This window comes from Rhinopithecus roxellana, chromosome 20 (assembly GCF_007565055.1).
Source record: "Rhinopithecus roxellana isolate Shanxi Qingling chromosome 20, ASM756505v1, whole genome shotgun sequence".
Classification (NCBI taxonomy): domain Eukaryota; kingdom Metazoa; phylum Chordata; class Mammalia; order Primates; family Cercopithecidae; genus Rhinopithecus; species Rhinopithecus roxellana.
Window position 1 is genome coordinate 78,309,590 of NC_044568.1, and position 20,810 is coordinate 78,330,399.

The following is a 20,810-nucleotide window of genomic DNA, read 5'->3' on the forward strand; positions in this document are numbered from 1 at the left end:
AAAGAAAATGGATCTCTGGGCTGGGCATGGTGTCTCACACCTGTAATCCCAGCACTTTGGGAGGCCAAGGCGGGCAGCTCACCTGAGGTCGGGAATTCGAGACCAGCCTGACCAACATGGCAAAACCCCATGTCCACTAAAAATAAAAAAATTAGCCGGGCATGGTGCCAGGCGCCTGTAATGCCAGCTACTTGGGAGGTTGAGTCAGGAGAATCGCTTGAACCCAGGAGGCAGAGGATGCAGTGAGCCAAGATTGCGTCACTGCACTCCAGCCTGGGCAACAGAGTGAGACTCATCTCAAAAAAAAAAAAAAAAAAAAAAAGGCCGGGCGTAGTGGCTCACGCCTGTAATCCCAGCACTTTGGGAGGCCGAGGTGGGTGGATCACGAGGTCAGGAGATTGAGGCCATCCTGGCTAACATGGTGAAACCCTGTCTCTACTAAAAATACAAAAAAAAAAAAATTAGCCAGGCGTGATGGTGGACGCCTGTAGTCCCAGCTACTCAGGAGGCTGAGGCAGGAGAATGGCATGAACCCGGGAGGCGGAGGTTGCAGTGAGCCGAGATTACGCCACTTCACTCAGCCTGGGTGACAGCGAGACTCCGTCTCAAAAAAAAAAAAAAAAAAAAAAAAAGAAAGAAAGAAAAAACAAAGAAAAAAAAAGAAGGAAAATTAGTCTCTGGAATGCGGTGGCGACTTGCGTGTGTGTTTTCTCATGAGTTTACCCTTCAATTTATTCTCTTCTGGGCCCAGAATAGGGCAGTAGGAGGCTCCCTTTGGTCCCCCAGCTTCAGGGCCAGCTCTCCTCTTACCTCCTCCAGGAAGCTCCCTCTGTTTCCTTCCAGCCTTCATCTGCATGTCATGTGTGGTGGGTTGAAAGGTGGCCCCCCCAAAATATGTCCGTATCAAATCCCTGGAACCTGTCAGTGTGACTTTATTTGGGAAAAGGGTCTTCGCAGATAGAATTAAGTTAAGGGGCTGGGTGCAGTGGCACACTCCTATAATCCCAGCACTTTGGGAGGCTGAGATTGGAGGATCACCTGAGGTCAGGAGTTCAAGACCAGCCTGGCCAACATGGCAAAACCCCATTTCTACTAAAAATACAAAAATCAGCTGATCATGGTGGTGAGCACCTGTAATCCCAGCTACTCAGGAGACTGAGGCAGGAAAATCGCTTGAATCGGGATGTGGAGGTTGCAGTGAGCCGAGATAGCACCACTGCACTCTAGCCTGGGAAACAGAACAAGCCTCTGTCTCAAAAGAAGGAAAAAAAAAAAAAAAAGAATTAAGGATCTTGAAATGAAATCATCCTGGATTATCTAGGTGGGTCCTAAATCCAATGACAAGTATCTTTATAAAAGAAGAGACTTGAGACATGAGGAATAGGTGATGTGGCCACTAAAGCTGAGTTTAGAGTGATGTAGCCACAAGACCACAAGTCAAGGATCACCAGTAGTTCCCAGCAGCTAGAGGAGGCAAGAGAGGGTTCTCCCCTAGAGCCTCCGCAGGGAGCATGGCCCTGCTGACACCTTGATTTCAACTTCTGGCCTCCAGAACCATGAGAGAATAAGTGTTATTGTTCTGAGTTACCTGGATGCTGGTACCTTGTTTCAGCAGCCCTGGGAAATGAATATACCATGGAAACATGGACCTGAACCAGGGATCAGGGCAGGGGCCTTGGAGTCACACAGATGAGCCTTCAGCTAGGTTTTCCCCAGCAAGAGCTGCATGATGTTGAGGAAGCTGCTTGTCCTCTCTGAGTCTCAAGTTCTTCATCTGCCAATGGAGACAATAATGCTTACTTCCTAGGTTTTAACAGCTTTATTGAGATGTAATTCACATATCACACAATTTGCCCACTTAAAAAGTACAGTTCATGTCTGTAATCCCAGCACTTTGGGAGGCTGAGGAGACAGGTGGATCACTTGAGGTCAGGAGTTTGAGAGCAGCCTGGCCAACATAGTGAAACCCTGTCTCTACTAAATATGCAAAAATTAGCTAGGTGTGGTGGTGGTGGGGTGCCTGTAATCCCAGCTGCTTGGGAGGCTGAGGCAGGAGAATCGCTTGAACCTGGGAGGCAGAGGTTGCAGTGAGCCAAGAATGCACCCCTGCACTCCAGCCTGGGTGACAGAGACTCCGTCTCAAAAAAAAAAAAAAAAAAAGTACAGTTCAATGGTCTTTTGGGAATACTCAGAGAGTTGTGCGACCATCTCCCATCCCCACAGTCAATTTTAGAACATTTCATCACCCCCTAAAGAAACTCCATACCCATCAGCAGTTGTTCCCCATTTTCTTCCAAAATCCCTCTCCACCAAGCCCTAGGCAGCCACTAATATGCTTTTTTTCTTTAAAAACAAAATTAATAGAGATAGGCTTTTGCTATGTTGCCCAGGCTGGTCTTGAACACCTGGGCACAAGCAATTCTCCCGTCTCAGCCTCCCAAAGTGCTGGGATTTCAGGCAGGAGCCACCATGCCCTGCCCCTTCTACTTTCTGTCTCTATGGATTTGCCTGTTCTGGACATTTCAGATAAATAGAATCATACAATATGTGACCCTTTGTGTCCAGCTTCTTCACTTGGCATATTTTTTTAAGGTTCATCCATGTTCCAGCATGCATCAATGCTTTCTCCCTTTAATGGCAGAGTACTTTATTGTATAGATAAGCAACAGTTTGTTTATCCATTTATTTTTTGATTGATATTTGGGCTGTTTTAATATTTTGGCTATTATGAATTATCCTACGAACATTCGCGTACGTGTTTTTGTGTGGATATATCTGGTTTTTCTTGTTTTCTTTTGTTTTATTAATACATAATATTATACATATTTATGGAGTACATGTGAATATTTATTACATGCATAGAATGTATAATGATCATGTCAGGATATTTGAGGTATCCACATCTGGGATTGTTTAATGATTAAATGAAATAGTGTTAAAAGTATTTAATATGCCCTTCAACAAACGATGAGGAAATTTTGGAATCTGCTCAGACTCCTGCAGTTTACACATTAGGAAACTGAGGCACAGAAAGGCGCAGAGACTTGCTCAAGTCCACCCAAAGCAGTAGAGTATTGCAGTTAAATGCAGGGCCTTCAGTCAGACTGTCTGGGTTCAAATCCTGGTTCCACTTGGACATGGGTTTCCTTACATAAATCACTTCACCTCTCTGAGCCTCGGTTTTCTCATGTGAAAAGTGAGGGTAATAATAGTACGTTCCTTACATGTTTGCTAATATGACTATTAAATGTGACAGCTCATGTGCTCGGCATATAGGAGGTGCTTTATAAATCTTAGCTGTTACCACTCATGGCATTGCCAAATGTGGGACAGGTCTCCTGACTCTCTTGTGTGAGATTGATGGAATCTCCACTTCCTAGTTCCCTCTTCTACCTCCTGGGTATCTTCTCATATGTTTGTAAGTTCCTTGGAGGAAGGGAATGTGGCTTCCTCTCTCCACCACCCTGAGCATATAAGAGGTGCTGAATGAGCCCTTTTATTCACTCCTCGCATCCCCAGCTGTCACCAGCTGGGAGTTGTTGCAGGTGTCAATCCTCTGCCTCTTTCCAACACCCTGTGAGGTGACTGAGCATGTCTTCCCTCCCAGGCAGCTCACAGTGTGCCACCATGGAGTTGGGGCCCCTAGAAGGCAGCTACCTGGAGCTTCTCAACAGCGATGCTGACCCCCTGTGCCTCTACCACATCTATGACCAGATGGACCTGGCTGGAGAAGAAGAGATTGAGCTCTACTCAGGTGGGCCCTCCTTCCTCTGGCCTCTTCCGGTATCTCCCACCCCTCAGCTTGCTGTAGAGACGGCAATCAAGGGAAGTTCTGGTCCCTGTGCTCCCGTCAGCACCACGGACAGCTCCCACGCCTGTGGGACGCTCTCTGCAGATAGGGATGATCTAGCACCCCGCCCCGACTCTCCCTCCTTCCCCACCAGCCCTCTTCCCAGAAATTCCCTGCTTCATCAAGGGACTTTTCCTCCCAGAACCCGACACGGACACCATCAACTGCGACCAGTTCAGCAGGCTGTTGTGTGACATGGAAGGCGATGAAGAGACCAAGGAGGCTTATGCCAATATCGGTGAGGAAGCACCTGAGCCCAGAAGAGAACAATCAAGGGCAAGGGTTCTTTCCTGTCACTTGTCAATATCACCCATTCATCATGAGCCACGTCAGGCCCCTCCCACAGAAATCATTGCAAGGGTGATGCGGAGCAACGGCTGGAAGAACGGAGACTCCGGGGAAGAGCGGGGAGATGGAGGCCAGTGGGAGAAATAGGTCCCTTCAATAATGACCACCAAGAAAACAAAAATCTCATGTTCACATCCTCCACCTCCATGTCTATACCCATTTCTGCTTCTTGCTCTTCTGTCCATCCTTCCTACAAAGCCCATACCATACACCTCTTTCCCTTTTCCTCCCAGCTCCTTAGCCAAGCTACTCTAGTATTTGTAAAAACTAGCATTTACTGGATATTCATAGTATGCTCATTGCTGTCCATATATTATCATCTGGAATCCTTACAACAACAAAGGAAATACGTATTATTAGTTTCTGTCTTTTACAAATGAGGAAATTGAGGTTTAGCGAGGTGAAACGACCTACCCAAGTTTTCTTTAGAAATAGTAATGTGCAGATCTGAAATTCTAACCTAAGTCTTTCTCATTTCAAAGTCCCCATTTTTAACCACAAAAAAGAAAGTGTCTGGGGTTGGAAGATTTGCTAAGGCCTAAGCAGAGAAGTTAATTTGCAGCTTTAAGAAGAGCTACAGCTTTCAGACAAGGACAGGACTCTTGGGAAGAGGTGGTGGTGTTGTTGCTGCTAGTGGTTTGTTTTTTGGGGGAGATAAGTGGGATAGAGGATCCCCTCTCACCAGCATCACCACCACCTCATACAGAGCCTCTGTTGAAATAGAAAAAAAGTGGTCCTATTTTGGAGGATGCAGCCCCGACCAGGAAGTAACTGCTTGGCTAGCAAAGTGCAAGCTGATTCCTGCCCCCATTTTCCCTGTTGGTTTGGGGCACCCTTGTGCAGTGAACAACCTGCAAAACTCTTCTTAGTGGTCCTTTTCCTGGCAACCCAGAATCCGCAGCATTCAGCACTTCTGTGCTTGATCCAAATGTGACCAGTATTTCTCCAGAGCACAATTTACTGAAAATCATACAAGGAAGAAAATGAAGGGGACTAGTAATTGTTCATGTTTCAGAAATTACAGAACTGAGAGCTTGATGGTTTCCTTCCCTTCCTGGGGATTTACATGGGGGAAGCAGAAGTGATTGGGGCTGAGGACATTCACATTTCCTCACAACTGGAGGCAGTCATTAAGGATTTGGGCATGTCGTAGTATTTGTTTCCGCCCTCCCCTGCCCCGTTAGGGGCATCTCCACAGGCAGTGGAAGCTGTCTCAGCAAGTAGGTGAGGCAGTGTGTTAGTCCATTTTCTGTTGCTTAAAACAACATACCTGACATTGAGTAATTTATAAAGAAAAAAATTATTTCTTAACAGTTATGGAGGCTGAGAAGTCCAAGGTTAGGGGCTGCATCTGGTGAGGGCCTTCCTGCTGGTGAGGACTCTCAGCAGAGTCCCGAGGCAGTGTGAGGCATCACGAGGCAAGAGGTTTTGGTGTGATAGTCTCTCTTCCTCTTCTCATAAAACCACTAGTCTTACTCCCATGACAACCCATCAATTTATTAACCTGTTTATCTACTAATCCATGAACAAATTAACCCCTTCATGAGGGAAGAGCCCCAATCACCTCTTTCGGGCCCCCACCTCTCAATACTGTCACATAGGGGATTACATTTATACATGAGTTTTGGAGAAGACAAATATTCAAGTCATAACAGGCAGCTTCACCCAAGTCTGCTTCTCAAGCCTGTGGGTTTTCTCTCTGCTTCTGGAAGGTGAAGCCCAGGCCTGGGCAAGTATTCTTTTGCAGCATCCTGAAATATGACCTTAGCTTCCAAATGTGTAAAATGGAGATAATATTCACACTCACCATCATGGGATGGTTGTAAGACTGAATAAGTTACAATGTGTAAAGCATTTAGAAAAGGAATTTGCACAGAGTAAGCATTCAATAGATGTTAGGTACTACCGCACAACCACCATCATCATTATTGTCACCATCATTATTATCATCTTCATTTTCATCACCTTCATTATGGCCATCATTCCATTCCTCAGCTCAGAAGCCTTCTATGGCTCTCCGTTGCTTATAAAATCAAGTCCTAACTTTCCCCAGTATGAAACTTCTACCACCATCACCTATCTCTCAGGGTTTCCTAAATATACTCTGAACATCTTTCCTCACTCTGTCACTATGACCCAGAAAGCTATCTTTTCTCCTTCTCCCAGACTCTGCCCCATCTTTCAAGGCCTGGTTCCAGGATCCTTTCCTCCAGGAAGCCTTCCCAGATTGCCCCATTCCACTATCCACTTCTTTTCTCGGACCTTGTGTCATGGTGCGTGTATTCCAAAGGCTCCGAGCCATGTACCCCTTTATATAGTTACCACTATTTATTGAGTGCCTACTGTATACCAGCTACTGTGTTGGATGCTCTAGATGTAGAACCTCTAATTATCACCATCGATCCCTGGGTAATAGGCATTATTTATTCATCTTACACAGATGAGGAAATGGAAGCCCAGAGTGGTTAAGTAGCTAACACGAGATTGCACAGCTAGTAGGGCTAGTGGAGAGTAGAGGTGGAATTTGAACTCAAATCCTGCAGTAACTCTACCATTCTGCCTTGCTCTTCTTTGTAGCAGTAGATAAGTTTTCATGGATACATCCCTCACCTCTTCAATTAGATTAAGAGCCCCTGGAGCGTCAGTGTTCATTCATTTGTTTGATCATTCATTCATTCAACAAACATTTCTTGAGCCCCCACTGTGTGCCAGGTCCAGAGGGTCTCCAGCCCAAGGCCTGGCACACAGTAGGCCTTCAGTGAGACCTTGTTGATTGACTGCACTTTTCCTTGTCTGGGCAGCGGAACTGGACCAGTATGTGTTCCAGGACTCCCAGCTGGAGGGCCTGAGCAAAGACATTTTCAGTAAGTTTGTGGGGGCGGTGGGGGGGCAGGTCTTGGCTCAGCCTGCATTTCCTGCCTTCTTCCTTGGGGGGCGCCCTAATACTTGATGACCATTCATTTATGGGCAGTCAGACCCCTCTCCCCAAGGTGGGGACAATAGAGACTCACCTTGGGCTTCCACTGATTGTGTGAGTTGGTCTCTGGTTTTTCTCAAAGTAGAGCACATAGGACCAGATGAAGTGATCGGTGACAGTATGGAGATGCCAGCAGAAGTTGGGCAGAAAAGTCAGAAAAGACGTGAGTGAGCCCCTCCCTGATCCAACCTAGCCTTGCTTGAGACCTGGCCTTTCCTTGACTCCAAAGCCTGCTGTGGTTCCAACTTGCTTCCCTCACTAAGTCCTGTCTGGCTGGGAGGCACTTTAAAAGCCAACAGGAGCTTTAAATTGTACATCTGATTATTTCATGGCCCTGATAACCCTCCAATGGCTACAAAATACATGCCACAAGGCCTGCATGGCCCTTCCTCCCTCTCCAAACCCACTATGAGCCACCACACTTCAGCCACCACCAGCTTCTCCACTCCTGTAACCCATGTGCCCTTTCAAGCCTCAGGGCCTTTGCATTCGCTATAGTCTCTACCGGAAATGCTCTTCCCCCAGTTCTTCCCATGGCTGATTCCTTTGAATCTTTCTGGTCTTGGCTAAAGTGTCACCTCCTCCTGGAACCCTTCTCTGACCACCCTTCCCTGTAGATTAGCTCAGTTATTCTCACCTTGTGTGTCTTTTTCCTTGCAGTTTAGCGCTCATTACCATCTGGACGTATTTTATGCCTTGCTCTGCCACTGTGAGCACAGGGACCTCGTCTTTCTTGCTCATGACTGCTTCCTCAGCATCTAGTGCAGTGCCTGGTATGCAGTAGCAAACAATAGACAGCTGTTGAATGAAAACACCTGCAAAATGGGTGTAACAGTTAACTGAGTACTTACTATGGGTCTGACTATGGGTAAGCCCTGTATCTATTTATTTTTTAAACGGGTGAATCGCACACAGGGTATAAGAATTTTAAAAGTGCAAAGAATATTCAGTGAAGGCTGGGCGCGGTGGCTCACGCCTGTAATCCCAGCAGTTTGGGAGACCAAGGGGGGTGGATCACTTGAGGTCAGGAGTTTGACACCTGCCTGGCCAACATAGTGAAACCGCATCTCTACCAAAAAGTACAAAAATTAGCCGGGTATGGTGGTGCACGCCTGTAATCCCAGCTACTCAGGAGGCTGAGACAGGAGAATCGCTCGAACCCGGGAAGCGGAGGTTGCAGTGAGCCAAGGTCACGCCACTGCACTCCAGCCTGGATGACAGAGTGAGACTCTGTCTCAAACAACAACAACAAAAAGAATATTCAGTGAAAAAAAAAAAAAAATCTCCCTCCCACTTCTGTTCTATAGTTCCCTCAGTTTTGCTATCTTAGTCAACCTGTGTGACCAGCTTCCTTTTTGCCTTGTCAAAAATAAAACAAGCTCTTGTATTTGCTTTCATTTTCCATGCAAACGGCCACATTTTATTTACACTATTCTGCACTTTGCTTTCTTCATTTACTATGTCTGGGAGGTCACATTCCATATTATTGAGGGAGAGGACATGGTCCTATCTTCAGCAGCTTATTTATTTTCTTTGTTTTTCTTCTTTATGTTTTCATTTGAGAAATATTTCCCCCCAAGATTTTATTATGAAAGTTTTCAGCCGGCCGCAGTGGCTCACATCTGTAATCCCAGCACTTTGGGAGGCCAAGGCAGGCAGATCACCTGAGGTCAGGAGTTTGAGACCAGCCTGGCCAGCATAGCAAAACCCCATCTCTACTAAAAATACAAAAATTAGCCAGGCATGGTGGCGAACGCCTGTAATCCCAGCTACTGGGGAAGTGAGGGCAAGATAATCGCTTGAACCCAAGAGGCAGAGGTTGCAGTGAGCCAAGATTGCGCCACTGCACTCCAGCCTGGGCAAGAGAGCTAGACTCTGTTTCAAAAAAGAAAAAAATGTTTTCAAGATACAGAAAAGGTGAAAGAATGGTACTATGAAGGTCGGTATACCCACCATGTACCACTTTGATTCTACAATTAATGTTGGGTTTTATTCATCTTATCACATCTCTATCCATCTGTCCATCCCTCTATCCATCCACCCACCCATTCATTATATTTTTGGTACATTTCAATGTACATTTCAAGTGTAAATTGCAGATTTACACTTCCCCTTGTGTACTTCAGCATCCTTTATTTTAAGGCCATGTGGTGTTTCCTTGGGTAGATGAACCATAATTTGTTTAAGCAGACCCTTCCTAAGGGATACATGGATTTTTAATCTGTTGATGTGAGTGCTTCATACTCACTCATGGATTTCTGGCATATTCCTCCAATGTAGGAACCACCACCCCCATTTCATAGATGTGAGATCAAAGGTTCAGAGAAGCTACATTGCAAAGGCACACAGCTAGGAAGGGATTCAATGGCAGGTTGCTTTGTTTTGTTCTGTTTTGTTTTTTAGTTCAAACCCCTGTTGTGTCACCGTTTGTGGCTAGGTCTCTTCTGCTGCTGCACTGCCTGGGGTGGTTTGAGATGGGATTTGGATTCAAGCCAAGGAGCTGGGGTTGGAATGGTTAGGGGAGGTAAAGGGACATGCAAGACCACTTCCCAACCTTGAAGTTAAGGCCATATGGCCTGCTGGAGTCCTGAGCCCCTCCTGGCTTGGGACATCCTCTCCCTGGGGCAGCTGACCACACGTTCTCTCTGCAGCCTTCCCAGAGGAGCTTCCGGCAGACCTGAAGCACTGGAAGCCAGGTGAGCAGGGCAGGTGGGCTGGGGTTGGGAGGGATGGATACCTTGGGGAGGGGATGGAAGAGATTGAACTCCTGGCCCAAGTCAGTTGGGGATGGTGCATGGTACAGCCCCTGCCCTTCTTTGGCAGAGCCTGAGAGCTTGGGGCCTCTTAGGGTCCCCTGAAGGGCACATGACTGTTTGTGGAAGGTGGTAGGGCCTTGGAGCTAACAGCCTGTTCATAGGTTCTATTCCGCCCCAGCTCTCCGTGTGGAAGCCCTAGGGTCCTGCTCAGCAAAGCTCTCAGAGCCAAGTCACAGGGAGGGGACTGGGGGGCTGACTGGCACAGAGCAGTTGCTGATCAACACAGCTGCAGCCAGGGCTGAGAGGATGACAAGCATTTCCTCTGTCAGGAGAGAGATCCATGCCACTCTGGGGCCCTCCCCATTCCAGGAAGGCCCCTCCAAGCACCCAGCCTCTAACACAGCCCCCTTCCTCACAGCTGAGCCCCCAGCTGTGGTGACTGGCAGTTTCCTAGTGGGACCAGTGAGCAGCTCCTCCACCCTGCCCTGCCTGCCACTGCCTGCTCTGTTCAACCAGGAGCCAGCCTCCAGCCGGATGTGCCTGGAGGAAACCCATCAGATGCCCAGTATGTTAGGGGGCTTGGAAAGGGTGGGCTTTCTCCCTCTTGGGAGGTGGATAAGGAGTTGATACTAAGGTAGGGACTGCCAGGAACTGGACCTCCCCTCTCCCCCACCCTATCAGTGTCACTCACCTCTGCCCCAGCCAGTTTCATCCTTGGGACCCCCATCAGTTCAATCCCTGGCAGAGAACATGCCTCGGAAGGAAACACATCCGTGCAAGGATTAGGAGGGAATCTCCACCAATTAGGGCATTCACCTGCCAGCCTCATTCATTCATCAGTTCTTCATGGAGCCCCTTCTCTGTGCCAGCTGCTCTGCTAGGTGCTAAGAATGCCATCAAGGCAGGACAGAAACAGCTACTGCTCTTAGGGAAATTAGGGCCCTTTAGGGAAGTCAGACATTAATCAAATAAGCAAAAGCAGAATCACAAACACAGGTGCTCTGCAAGATCCCACCTCACTGCCTTTGTCTCTTGCAGTGCCTTCCTCTAGTTCCTCGTTGAGCTGCCTGAATCTCCCTGAGGGACCCGTCCAGTTTGTCCCCACCGTCTCCACTCTGCCCCAGGGGCTCTGGCAAATCTCTGGGACTGGAACAGGGGTCTCCAGTATATTCATCTACCATGGTGAGTGCAGGGCCTGGCTCCCCAACCACCTCTCCTTCCTACCTGACTACTCCCTGACTTCATCCTCCCCATACTCCACTTGGCAGTGGTGCCCTAGCACCTTCTCATGATCCTTCCCCGCCCAACACAACTTTCTCTGCCCCATTTCCCAAAAATCAAAGCAGAGGGGCAGAGATTTCTGAGGCAGTCTGGGTGCATGACCAAGAGTGGTTGTATGGCCTTCCATATGTTGCTTTCACCTTCTGACCCTTAGTTTTTCCTTATTTTTTAAAATGTTTTTGTTTTTAAATTGCGACATCAATACATGCGCATTAATAAACTAATGATAAGCGATGTTTACAAGAATTCACTGTCTCACTCTTTTAGTATGCTGATGTGAATAGTTTGGTGTGCATCCTTGCATAGCTTTCTGTGATTTGTCTTGTTTCCTAATCAGTAAAATGGTCCCTACTGATGGCTTGTGAATTGTTCCAGGGAAGGTGTGTTTGGGCTTTTAGGGATGAGGCCAGGAGGATGCTTCCACTCAAGTCCAGAGCATCTGTTCATGGTTGCATGACAGCTTCAGTATAATGCACTGGTATCTCAGAAGCAGAGAAGCAGTTCCTGATATCTAGGAAAATGAGCACTTACCACACAGCAGGAAGAGTGAAATAGTAGTACCTGCCCTAAGCTCCTTATGAGCTAATTGTGCCCATTTCACAGATTGGAAAAGCAAGGTTCCAGGAGCTAGATGTAACTCCAGATCTCTTTCCTCAGCTCTGTCCTAAAATATCTTCCTTTGGAAGTTCCCCTCTCTTCTCTCCAGACTTCTTGAGCTCCACAGACCGGTTTGGAGTAGGGGTGACCCAAGTGCGTTTCTGGAATCAATACCTGGTTGTTCTCACACTCCTCTCCACCCTCAATGTAGGTGAGGTGCCCCAGGCCAGCCAAGTACCCCCTCCCAGTGGACTCACTGTCCATGGCCTCCCGACATCTCCAGACCGACCAGGCTCCACCAGCCCCTTCGCTCCATCAGCAACTGACCTGCCCAGCATGCCTGAACCTGCCCTGACCTCCCGAGCAAACGTGACAGGTAAGAACCCTCAGGGCCTGTGAGATGTACTAGAAGCAGGATCAAGGCCCTGGGGAAGGAATTGTCTTGGACAAGGTCCACAAGCAAAGCTGCCTGTAGGGACAGCAGGTCATGTTTAGGGGTCAGTCAGGACAGGCAGGGTCTCCGGGGACTGGAGGCATGGTTGTGGGGGAGGGGACAGCCAGAGAATCCACACCCCATCCAAATACAGCCGTCAGCCTTCAGCTGCTTGTTACCCAGCAGAAAAGCCAGACAATGTGGCCAGGCCTTTTGAAGCTGAAAACCCTGATTTTTACATAGATATTGTGATTTTTTAATTTTAATTTTATTATTTATTTGTTTATTGTTGAGATGGAGTCTCGCTCTGTTGCCCAGGCTAGAGTGCAGTGGTGTGATCTCAGCTCACTGCAACCTCCACCCTACAGGTTCAAGCGATTCTCCTGCCTCAGCCACTGGAGCAGCTGGGATTACAGGTGTGCACCACCACACCTGGCTAATTTTTGTAATTTCAGCAGAGACAAGTTTTACCATGTTGGCCAGGCAGGTCTTGAACTCCTGATCTCAAGTGATCCACCCGCCTTGGCCTCCCAAAGTGCTGGGATTACAGGCGTGAGCCACTGCACCCCGCCTGATATTGTGATTTTTTTTTTTAAACATAGGTGAAATTTTTGAAAGTGCAGTTGGCCAAAGAAAGACATCTTTGAGTTAGATACAGCCTCAGGCCGATAATCTTATAACCTCCAACTTGGGAAACTCAGCACACGAAGGCTGTAAGGACTAAGTGGCCCAGAGGGAGGGGAGTTCCCAGGGGTAACCCTCACCCTAAATCTGGTACCTGCTTCTCCATCTCCAGAGCACAAGACGTCCCCCACCCAATGCCAGGCAGCTGGAGAGGTCTCCAACAAGCTTCCAAAATGGCCTGGTGAGTGGTGCAGGATCTCTGCCCTGGGTGCTGGAGATGGAAGCCCAAATCTGGCTTCACATGACTCATTCACTTGACGCTTATTCAATCCCTTCTTTGCTGGCTCACACACTCATTTGTTTATTCATTCGTTCATTCATTCATTCACTTATTTGATGATGCCATCATTTCACCATTCACTCCACCACTCCCTCAAATAATATTTATTGCCCTTCAATAAGCCTGCACTGGGTGTTAACATCTCATTTTCAGGCTGAGAGAATGAATGAGGGGCAAGTGAATGATGGAGTGAGTGAGTGGATGAAGTGAGAAGTTGATGAGGATGGGAGTAATGGAAAGTGAGAATAAACCAGTGAATAGGAGAATTGCTAAATTACAAAATACTTACTCTCACATACTGGTCTAAGCATGTTAGGTATATTAAATCATTAAAGTCTCGCACAATCCCAATATTATCCCCATTTTCCAGATGAGGCTACTGAGGCATGGTGGGATGTATAACATGCTCAGAATTGCTCCAAATGGTAGAGCCTGGATTTGAACCCAGGCACGTGGGCTCCACCGTCTTAACTCTTAACACTCCCTCCCATGACCTCCCCACGGTGAGTCGGTAGTGATCAAGAGAAGAAAAAGTTTAGTGAGTAAATGAAGGAATGAGAAAAGGTGGCCGGGCATCGTGGCTTACACCTGTAATCCCAGCACTTTGGGAGGCCAAGGCGGGTGGATCACCTGAGGTCAGGAGTTCAAGACCAGCCCGGCCAACATAGTGAAACCCCCGTCTCTATTAAAAATACAAAAATTAGCTGGACGTGGTGGTGGGTGCCTGTAATCCCAGCTACTTGGGAGGCCGAGGCGGGAGAATTGCTTAAACTCAGGAGGTAGAGGTTGCCGTGAGCTGAGATTGCGCCACTGCACTCCAGCCTGGGCAATAGGGTAAGATCCATCTCAGAAAAAAAAAGAGAGAGAGAGTAAAGGTCTAAAAGGAGTGGACAGAAAAACAAGAGAAAGGATGAGTGAATGAATGGATGTGGAAATGAGTGAACTAATGAATGAGTGGGTGACTGAATGAAGCAGTTGATGAAGACAGTATGGGGGCCAGATGTGGTGGCTCACACCTGTAATCCCAGCACCTTGAGAGGCCAAGGCAGAAGGATTGCTTGAACCCAGGAGTTCAAGACCAGCCTGGGCAAAATAGTGAGAACTTAGCTCTACAAAAAACAAAAAAGAAAAATTAGCCAGGCATGGCAGTGGGCGCCTTTAGTCCCAGCTACTCGGGAGGCTGAGGTGGGAAGATTGCTTGAGCCTGCAAGGTTGCGGCTGCGGTGGGCCATGATTGTGCCACCGCAGTCCAGCCTGGGCAACATAGTGAGACCCCATCTCTACAAAAAAATAAAAAAATTATCTGGACATGATGTCACATGTCTGTGGTCCCAGCTACTTGGGAGGTACAGTAGGGAGGATCGCTTGAGCCCAGGAGGTTGAGGCTGCTGTGAGCTATGATCACACCACTGCATTCTAGCCTGGGCAACAAAGCCAGACCCTGTCTCAAAGCAAAACAAAACAAACAAAAAAGACTGTGTGGGGAACAGATGCAAATCATGGTGGCAGTGCTGGCCTTGTGGTGGCTGGCCCTTGCCCTGCCTCTCGCATACCCCTACCCTGACATGCCCCTGGCCTTTGCAGAGCCGGTGGAGCAGTTCTACCGCTCACTGCAGGACACGTATCAGGCCGAGCCTGCAGGCCCCGATGGCATCCTGATGGAGGTGGACCTGGTGCAGGCCAGGCTGGAGAGGAGCAGCAGCAAGAGCCTGGAGCGGGAACTGGCCACCCCGGACTGGGCAGAACGGCAGCTGGCCCAAGGAGGCCTGGCTGAGGGGCTGCTGGCTGCCAAGGAGCGCCGGAGGCCGCGTGAGACACAAGTGATTGCTATGCTGGGCAAAGCTGGTCAGGGCAAGAGCTATTGGGCTGGGGCAGTGAGCCGGGCCTGGGCTTGTGGCCGGCTTCCCCAATACGACTTTGTCTTCTCTGTGCCCTGCCACTGCTTGAACCGTCCGGGGGATGTCTACCGCCTACAGGACCTGCTCTTCTCCCTGGGCCCACGGCCACTCCTGGCAGCCGATGAGGTTTTCAGCCACATCATGAAGAGACCTGACCGCGTTCTGCTCATCCTAGATGCCTTTGAGGAGCTGGAAGCGCAAGACGGCTTCCTGCACAGCACATGTGGACCCGCACCGGCTGAGCCCTGCTCCCTCCGGGGACTGCTAGCTGGCCTTTTCCAGAAGAAGCTGCTCCGAGGTTGCACCCTCCTCCTCACAGCCCGGCCCCGGGGTCGCCTGGTCCAGAACCTGAGCAAGGCCGACGCCCTGTTTGAGCTGTCCGGGTTCTCCATGGAGCAGGCCCAAGCCTATGTGATGCGCTACTTTGAGTGCTCAGGGATGACCGAGCACCAAGACAGAGCCCTGGCACTCCTCCGGGACCGGCCATTTCTTCTCAGTCACAGCCATAGCCCCACTTTGTGCCGGGCAGTGTGCCAGCTCTTAGAGGCCCTACTGGAGCTTGGGGAGGACGCCGAGCTGCCCTCCACGCTCACGGGACTCTATGTCGGCCTGCTGGGCCGTGCAGCCCTCAGCGGCCCCCCGGGGGCCCTGGCAGAGCTGGCCAAGTTGGCCTGGGAGCTGGGCCGCAGACACCAAAGTACCCTACAGGAGGACCAGTTCCCATCTGCAGACGTGAGGACCTGGGCGATGGCCAAAGGCTTAGTGCAACACCCCCCAGGGGCCACAGAGTCCGAGCTGGCCTTCCCCAGCTTCCTCCTGCAGTGCTTCCTGGGGGCCCTGTGGCTGACTCTGAGTGGTGAAATCAAGGACAAGGAGCTCCCGCAGTATCTAGCATTGACCCCAAGGAAGAAGAGGCCCTATGACAACTGGCTGGAGGGCGTGCCACGCTTTCTGACTGGGCTGATCTTCCAGCCTCGCGCCCGCTGCCTGGGAGCCCTAGTTGGGCCATCGGTGACTGCCTTGGCGGACAGGAAGCAGAAGGTGCTAGCAAGGTACTTGAAGCGGCTGCAGCCGGGGACACTGCGGGCGCGGCAGCTGCTGGAGCTGCTGCACTGCACCCACGAGGCTGAGGAGGCTGGAATTTGGCAGCACGTGGTGCAGGAGCTCCCCGCCCGCCTCTCTTTTCTGGGCACCCGTCTCATGCCTCCCGATGCTCATGTATTGGGCAAGGCCTTGGAGGCGGCAGGCCAAGACTTCTCCCTGGACCTCCGCAGCACTGGCATTGACCCCTCTGGATTGGGGAGCCTCGTGGGACTCAGCTGTGTCACCCATTTCAGGTGGGGCGAGGGGCCAGGGGAAGAGGCATCCTTGTGTTGGGCATTAACTGTGGTCTTGGTGCCAAGCCCAGTGCCCTGTGGGGTCTCTTTTAGTACTCAGGGCAGCCGGGTGGGGCAGAAAGGATTCTCTCCATTTTTAAGATGAGGATGTTGACACTCAGAGAGGGGCAGCCACTTGCCACACAGCAAGTGAGAGGCAGTGGCATTCTCCCAATCAATATTTGAAGGCCCACCATGTGCCAGTCACTGGGATATGTCTAGAATCTGAGACTGACCTGGGCTCAAATTTGTTTTATTCTTTCCACCCCCTGAGCAAGCCACCATTTTCTTATGCTAAGAGTAAAGCCATGGCCTCCCCTTGGACTCTCTGCCTCCATTCTCTCCTCTTCCACTCTATTTTATATTCAGCAACCAGACGAATCTTCTCAGAACTTGAATCTGATTGCATCCCATCCCTGCTTACAATCCTTCAGGGACACTCCACCACTGTCACGATGAAGTTTAAATTCCTTAATTTGGTTTCATTAAGTTGGTCTGCAATCTGCTTGAGCATTTCAGCTTAATCTCCAGAGGATTCCTTCCATATTCCCCCCTAAACATACTTTACCCAAGCTGCAAGGTCCTACATAATTGTGCCAATAATTTGGCAGTGAGCTTCCTGGTAGCCGAAGCAAAAAGTGAAAGAAAACCACCATGCGAGTTGTGAGAAAGTAGGAATCAACAAAGGCTGGAGTGGTCATAGAAGGCTTTCTGGGAAAGGTAGAGGTTGAGCTAAAGAAAGAAAGTATTTTAATAGGTAGGAGGACCCTTCATGGAGCTGCCCTTCCACTAAGGTCTAGCCTGGTCACAGTGCCTGGGTCTGAGGCCCTCCCTCCACAGGGCTGCCTTGAGTGATACAGTGGCGCTGTGGGAGTCCCTGCGGCAGCATGGGCAGACTGAGCTACTTCAGGCAGCAGAGGAGAAGTTCACCATTGAACCTTTCAAAGCCAAGTCCCTGAAGGATGTGGAAGACCTGGGAAAGCTTGTGCAGACTCAGAGGTGAGGGGAGAGGCGGATGGGAGGTGGTTCACGCCATGCAGGTTGAGGACGTGTAGGACCTATTCTCAAGCTTGTCATGGGCATTTCCAGTGCCCCCTGTCCTCTGGGATACCCCATGCCTTCTTTCTGGGCATTGGCCAACCAGAGTCTCTCACTGTACTCACTGTCCAGGCGGAGCCTCCAGAATTGAAAACTTTGCTGCATTCAAAACCTGTTATCATGTGCCCAAGTCTTAGGTAAAGCCATGGAGAACCCCTCCCCTTCTAGGAGTTAACAAGGATGCCTTGTGCATCTAGTAACAGAAGTGACTAGATGACACCCACTGCCACCCTTTGAGGTATTTAGGACAACTGTTGTCCTGAATTTATAGATGGCAGAGCTAAGGTCCAGAAGGCAGACAAAACTGGATTACAGAACAAGTAAACTGTCTTTCATTCATTACTTCATGTTGTCTGAGCACCTCTTAAGTGTTGTCTGGGATAGGTACTGGTAAGTGCCTAATCTGAGGCTCATTTCCATGAAAGATACAGTCCTGAGATCTTTTATTTTTATTTTTATTATTTCTTAGAGACAGGGTCTCACTCTGTCTACCAGACTAGAGTACAGCAGTGCAATCATAGCTTAGTGCACCTTCGGAACTCCTGAGCTCAAGTGATCCTCCTGCCTCAGCCTCCCGAGTAGCTGGGATTATAGGTGCATGTCATCACACCAGATGAGTTTTTAAGTTTTTGTAGACACAGGGATCTTGCTATGTTGCCCAGGCTGGTCTTGAACTCCTGGCCTCAAGTGATCCTCCTGCCTCAGCCTCCCAAAGTGCTGGGACTACAGTCATAAGGCACTGCATCCAGACAGTTCTTTTTTTTTAAGAGGGGGACAGCAATTGCCCCAAGGAAAGCAATCCCCCTGGGGAATTTGGGGCACTGGGACAGCCATCATGGACCCATGGGTAAGGGCTCAGCAACAGCAATGCCTGCTCTCCCTAACATTGCCTGTTCTCTCCAGGACAAGAAGTTCCTCGGAAGACACAGCTGGGGAACTCCCTGCTGTTCGGGACCTAAAGAAACTGGAGTTTGCGTAAGCAAAGGGGTGGATTGTCTCATGGGTCTGCGCAAGATTTCCCCTGAAGCATTAGCTGGGCTTGTACCATATGAATCGAGATGGATCTCCAGGATCATTCGTACCCTCTTGCCCACCACTTTGGAAACAGCTTCCAGCATCTGGAAAGTGGCCAGTCTGGGCAAATGCTGGAGGTTCTTGGATTTGAAGCTAATGGACCCATTTGCTGGTTAACATGGTCATTCCCATCACTCATTCAACAGACGTATTGAGCACTTGAATGACTGAGGCTGCTGTCCTCAATGAGCTGACAGTCTAATCAACTCCCCTCTGGAGGAGGTCAGGGGGACTTCCTGGAGGAGGTGGTATCTGCATTGAAGCTTCAGTGAGGATAAGGAATGAGCCGAGTGGGGAGAGGGGAGTGAGAAAGGCTTTCCTGGAATTGTAATTTGGCCAGGGATCAGAAAAGGCCCAATGTGTCCCCAACCTTCCGCAGGAGGATGCCACTGACTATGGAGTTCTTTTCCCTCCTGTGGCCAGGAACTGCACAACGTCTCTTGTGCCTGAGCTTGTTTACTTCCACAGCCAAGGGATGGCCTCCCTGGGGAGAATCCTTCCCCCAGTTTGAAGGATTCCCAGGAGCTTTTGAAGTGCAGCTAGGATGAAAAAGCAATCCTGCCTGCCTGGGACTATCCTGTTTGGGGAACTGAAAGTCTTGCATCCCAAGAAGTCCCTCAGTCCCAGGCAAACTGGGACAGTTGGTCATTCTATGTGCGGCCAGGGCTGGGGGCCAACATCCTAGACAGTGCTGCTGGGGTGACAGAAATGGAGACCTAGGCAGGGCTCTAGGGAGTCCAGTTGTATCTGGGTCACTGAGGAGGGGCAGCCCACCACACAAGGGCCCCAAGAAAGCACAATAATTATTATATTTAGATCTGTCAGAACATAGCTTCTCTTTCTTTCTTTCTTTCTTTCTTTCTTTCTTTCTTTCTTTCTTTCTTTCTTTCTTTCTTTCTTTCTTTCTTTTTTTTTCTTTCTTCCTTCCTTCCTTCCTTCTCTTTCTTTCTTTCTTTCTTTTTTCTTTCTTTCTTTCTCCTTCCTTCCTTCCTTCCTTCCTTCCTTCCTTCCTTCCTTCCTTTTCTTTCTTTTTCTTTCTTCTTCTTTTCTTTTTCTTTCTTTCTTTCTTTTTTCTTTCTTTCTTTCTTTCTTTCTTTCTTTCTTCTTTCTTTTCTTCTTTCTTTCTTTCTTTCTTTCTCTTTCTTTCTTTCTTTCTTTTCTTTCCCTTCATTCCCTTCCTTCCCTTCCTTCCTTCCATCTTTCCTTCCTTCCTTCCCTCCCTCCCTACCTCCCCCCTCTTTTTCTTCCTTCCTTCCTTCCTTCCTTTTCCTTCCTTCCTTCCTTCCTTTCTTTCTTTCTTTCTTTCTTTCTTTCTTTCTTTCTTTCTTTCTTTCTTTCTTCTTTCTGTCTTTCTCTTCCTTTCTCCCTTCCCTTCTTTTCTTTTCTTTCCTTTCCTTTCCTTTTCTTTTCTTTCTTGAGGCAGAGTCTTACTCTGTCCCTCAGGCTGGAGGGCAGTGGTGCAATCACAGCTCACCACAGCCTCAACCTCTCTGGGCTCAAGTGATCCTCCCACCTCAGCCTCCCTAGTAACTGGGACTATAGGCATGCCACCCCAAGCCTGGCTAATTTTTGTATTTTTTGTAGAGAGAGGGTTTCACCATGTTGCCCAGACTGGTCTCGAACTCCTAGGCTCAAGCAATCCTCCCACCTCAGCCTCCCAAAGTACTAGGATTACAGGTGTGAGCCCCCACACCTGGCCAGAACAGGCTTTTACATTTGCAACTCACCCTGCATCTCAATTATCTCAGGCAACCCCTCCTCTAGAGGCATTATCATCATCCCCCATTGTACAAATGGCAACACGGAGAACAAGAGACTTTACATAGTTTATTCAAAGTCATAAAAGTCAGGTCAGCCTGGCCCTAAGTTCCTTCCACAGAAAAAGCTAAATGAATGTTTGTTCCTTGGTAGGGGTCTAGATCATCTAATGATCTAATGATTATGAAGGAATCGTTAAATGCCTGCGGTATATTCAGAGCATTTTTTTTTTTGGAGATGGGGTCTTGCTCTGTCGCCCAGGCTAGAAAGCAGTGGTGTGATCTCGGCTCACTGCAATCTCCACCTCCTGGTTCAAGCGATTCTCCTGCCTCAGCCTCCTGAGTAGCTGGGATTACAGGTGCACACCACCATGCCTGGCTAATTTTTGTATTTTTAGTAG

General features: G+C 48.9%; 1 protein-coding gene across 11 annotated transcripts in view; it reads left to right on the forward strand.

The window, feature by feature from the left end:
• Positions 1-20,810, forward strand: part of CIITA (class II major histocompatibility complex transactivator) — a 60,611-nt gene that overhangs the window by 27,141 nt on the left and 12,660 nt on the right. For 6 of the 11 annotated variants that reach the window (XM_030925079.1, XM_030925081.1, XM_030925083.1 and 3 more), the window contains 12 exons: positions 3,608-3,754; positions 3,993-4,088; positions 7,000-7,062; positions 7,258-7,338; positions 9,827-9,871; positions 10,350-10,496; positions 10,970-11,113; positions 12,021-12,185; positions 13,039-13,107; positions 14,791-16,441; positions 17,321-17,479; positions 18,482-18,553. In XM_030925079.1, coding sequence (XP_030780939.1) covers positions 3,608-3,754; positions 3,993-4,088; positions 7,000-7,062; positions 7,258-7,338; positions 9,827-9,871; positions 10,350-10,496; positions 10,970-11,113; positions 12,021-12,185; positions 13,039-13,107; positions 14,791-16,441; positions 17,321-17,479; positions 18,482-18,553 — 2,839 coding nt within the window. Of the gene's footprint in view, positions 1-3,607; positions 3,755-3,992; positions 4,089-6,999; positions 7,063-7,257; positions 7,339-7,363; positions 7,949-9,826; positions 9,872-10,349; positions 10,497-10,969; positions 11,114-12,020; positions 12,186-13,038; positions 13,108-14,790; positions 16,442-17,320; positions 17,480-18,481; positions 18,554-20,810 lie in introns of those variants that run through there. The other 5 variants (XM_030925080.1, XM_030925084.1, XM_010370248.2 and 2 more) reach the window with 3 other exon arrangements.